A 3,171-nucleotide genomic window follows, 5' to 3' on the forward strand; every position below is an offset into this window, starting at 1 on the left:
GCCGCTTCATCCTACAATGCCGCCGAAACAAGAAACGACTAGTAGCGGCAAGAAGAATTGGCAAACTCAACGCCCACAACTTCTTTGTGTTCTACTCGTGCATAGTAACTACGCATAGACCTGGCTCATGATGCCACTGTTGGGAATCGTAGCATAATTTTAAAATTTTCCTACGCTCACCAAGATGCATCTATGGAGTATACTAGCAACGAAGGGAAGGGAGTGCATCTACATACCCTTGTAGATCGCGAGCGGAAGCGTTCCAATGAACGTGGATGACGGAGTCGTACTCGCCGTGATCCAAATCACCGATGACCGAGTGCCGAACGGACGACACCTCCGCGTTCAACACACGTACGGTGCAGCGACGTCTCCTCCTTCTTGATCCAGCAAGGGGGAAGGAGAGGTTGATGGAGATCCAACAGCACGACGGCGTGGTGGTGGATGTAGCGGTTCTACGGCAGGGCTTCGCCGAGCTTCTGCGAGAGAGAGAGAGAGGTGTTGCAGGGGAGGAGGGAGGCGCCCAAGGCTGTAGTGTGCTGCCCTCCCTCCCCCCTTTATATAGGCCCCCTGGGGGGGCGCCGGCCCTGGAGATGAGATCCAAAGGGGGGGGGGGCGGCGGCCAAAAGGGGGGAAGGGGTGCCTTGCCCCCCAAGGCAAGGGGGAAGCTCCCCTAGGGTTCCCAACCCTAGGCGCATGGGGAAAGGCCCAAGGGGGTGCCCCAGCCCACTAAGGGCTGGTTCCCTTCCACTTTCAGCCCACGGGGCCCTCCGGGATAGGTGGCCCCACCCGGTGGACCCCCGGGACCCTTCCGGTGGTCCCAGTACAATACCGGTAACCCCCGAAACTTTCCCGGTGGCCGAAACTTGACTTCCTATATATAATTCTTCACCTCCGGACCATTCCGGAACCTCTCGTGACATCCGGGATCTCATCCGGGACTCCGAACAACTTTCGGGTTTCCGCATACATATATCTCTACAACCCTAGCGTCACCGAACCTTAAGTGTGTAGACCCTACGGGTTCGGGAGACATGCAGACATGACCGAGACGCCTCTCCGATCAATAACCAACAGTGGGATCTGGATACCCATGTTGGCTCCCACATGTTCCACGATGATCTCATCGGATGAACCACGGTGTCGAGGATTCAATCAATCCGTATGCAATTCCCTTTGTCAATCGGTATGTTACTTGCCCGAGATTCGATCGTCGGTATCCCAATACCTTGTTCAATCTCGTTACCGGCAAGTCTCTTTACTCGTACCGCAATGCATGATCCCGTGACTAACGCCTTAGTCACATTGAGCTCATTATGATGATGCATTACCGAGTGGGCCCAGAGATACCTCTCCGTCACACGGAGTGACAAATCCCAGTCTCGATCCGTGCCATCCCAACAGACACTTTCGGAGATACCCGTAGTGCACCTTTATAGTCACCCAGTTACGTTGTGACGTTTGGCACACCCAAAGCACTCCTACGGTATCCGGGAGTTGCACGATCTCATGGTCTAAGGAAAAGATACTTGACATTGGAAAAGCTCTAGCAAACAAAACTACACGATCTTTTATGCTAAGCTTAGGATTGGGTCTTGTCCATCACATCATTCTCCTAATGATGTGATCCCGTTATCAATGACATCCAATGTCCATAGTCAGGAAACCATGACTATCTGTTGATCAACGAGCTAGTCAACTAGAGGCTTACTAGGGACACGTTGTGGTCTATGTATTCACACATGTATTACGATTTCCGGACAATACAATTATAGCATGAATAATAGACTATTATCATGAACAAAGAAATATAATAATAACCATTTATTATTGCCTCTAGGGCATATTTCCAACACTTTGTACTCTAAAAAATGATATAGCGTTCAAAAATAAGCTCAATGGCATTTGAGCGGACATCTGCCAAGCATGGTGTCCGTCATAGAGGTCGTCGAGAGGGGGGTGGAGTGTACTTAGGTACAAGCGACTCCAGGGTGGACAATGCCGCCGCGGAGGCGAGCGGAAGCGTCGGTGCTGGTTGCGGACGTCTGACAATGCCTGTGTGGCGACTGGAGACGTATAACACAACAACAAAGGTGGAGGGTGCGGCAAAGCAAGGGGAAAAAGGGACGAAGTGAAAGGAAATGAGACCGGGAGGGGAATTGGGTGGGCCGGTGGTGTCGGACTCTACTGTCCGAACTCCTGCTACTCCCACCCCCCCCCACACACATTGTCTCTAATTTGCAGGAGAAAATACGGTCAGACCGATCGGCAGACCTATACAGACCCGCGCTGATGGCTTTTGCAGTCTGGACAGTGCGGTCCGGACGGATGCAGACGGTTTAAGGGTCAGCGTTGGAGATGCCCTAACCTCATTGGTTTTTCTTGCATCGTTGTTTTTTTTTGCATCATTTTGGGCCTTCCAAATGTGCCAAATCGTTATTAGTACCACGAAAGTCGTGGCCTCGTCTAAGGAAATCGAAAGTCTAGTGCGGTCGACCGCGTTGGAGTCTTGGAGATATAGTTGGCCAAACGGGCCGGGCTAGCTGGGCCGGCCCAATAGCACGCAGTCACGGCACGGCCCAGGCACGACACCACCCAGGCTAAACGAGCTAGCCCGACACGCAGCACGCCAGGGGCCATGCTTGGGATTGGAGGCTAGGCACGCGGGCCGGCACGACACGGCCCGTTTATTATTATTTTATTTTTTCCTATTTTTTTAAATATGTTTACCCTATATAATCAGCCTAATAGGCCTAAAATGGCCCAAATACAGCCCATAAGGCCGAACTGTAAACAGGCTGGCGTGCTAAACGAGCCAACGAGCCGGCCCGATTAGCTAAGCGGCCATGCCTGGGCTTGGAGGCGCAGTACGTGGGCTCGCACGGCACGGCCCGCTTACTAATCGTGCCCCCATAGGCCGTGTCGTGCCTGGCCTGATTAGCATGGGCCGGGCCGGCCCCTTTGGCCAGCTCTGCTTGAAGATGCCCCCCTTTGGATGCTCCGCAGCCGAATAGGCAAACGAGCGCTCTGTACCCTGCTCTCCTAGGTTTTAGTGGATTTTCATGGCGGCGGCGCTGCGGACGCCGGCGATTCGCAGTCGCCCCCTCGCCGCCTACACATTTCTCCGGACCCGCAGCGGCTTCTCCACTAACCCACCACCCCCGCACACAC

The 3,171-nt window shown here is 53.6% G+C and overlaps 1 protein-coding gene across 1 annotated transcript in view; it reads left to right on the plus strand.

The window, feature by feature from the left end:
• Window positions 1–2,842: 2,842 nt before the first annotated feature.
• The window catches only part of LOC123078081 (pentatricopeptide repeat-containing protein At3g06920), a gene marked incomplete in the record, with an annotated part of 12,207 nt that continues 11,878 nt past the window's right edge, over window positions 2,843–3,171 (plus strand). The window contains 1 exon segment of the mRNA XM_044500470.1: window positions 2,843–3,171. Within this exon segment, the coding sequence (XP_044356405.1) occupies window positions 3,063–3,171 (109 nt within the window).

The sequence above is a fragment of the Triticum aestivum genome, chromosome 3D (genome assembly GCF_018294505.1).
Source record: "Triticum aestivum cultivar Chinese Spring chromosome 3D, IWGSC CS RefSeq v2.1, whole genome shotgun sequence".
NCBI classification, from domain to species: Eukaryota; Viridiplantae; Streptophyta; class Magnoliopsida; order Poales; family Poaceae; genus Triticum; species Triticum aestivum.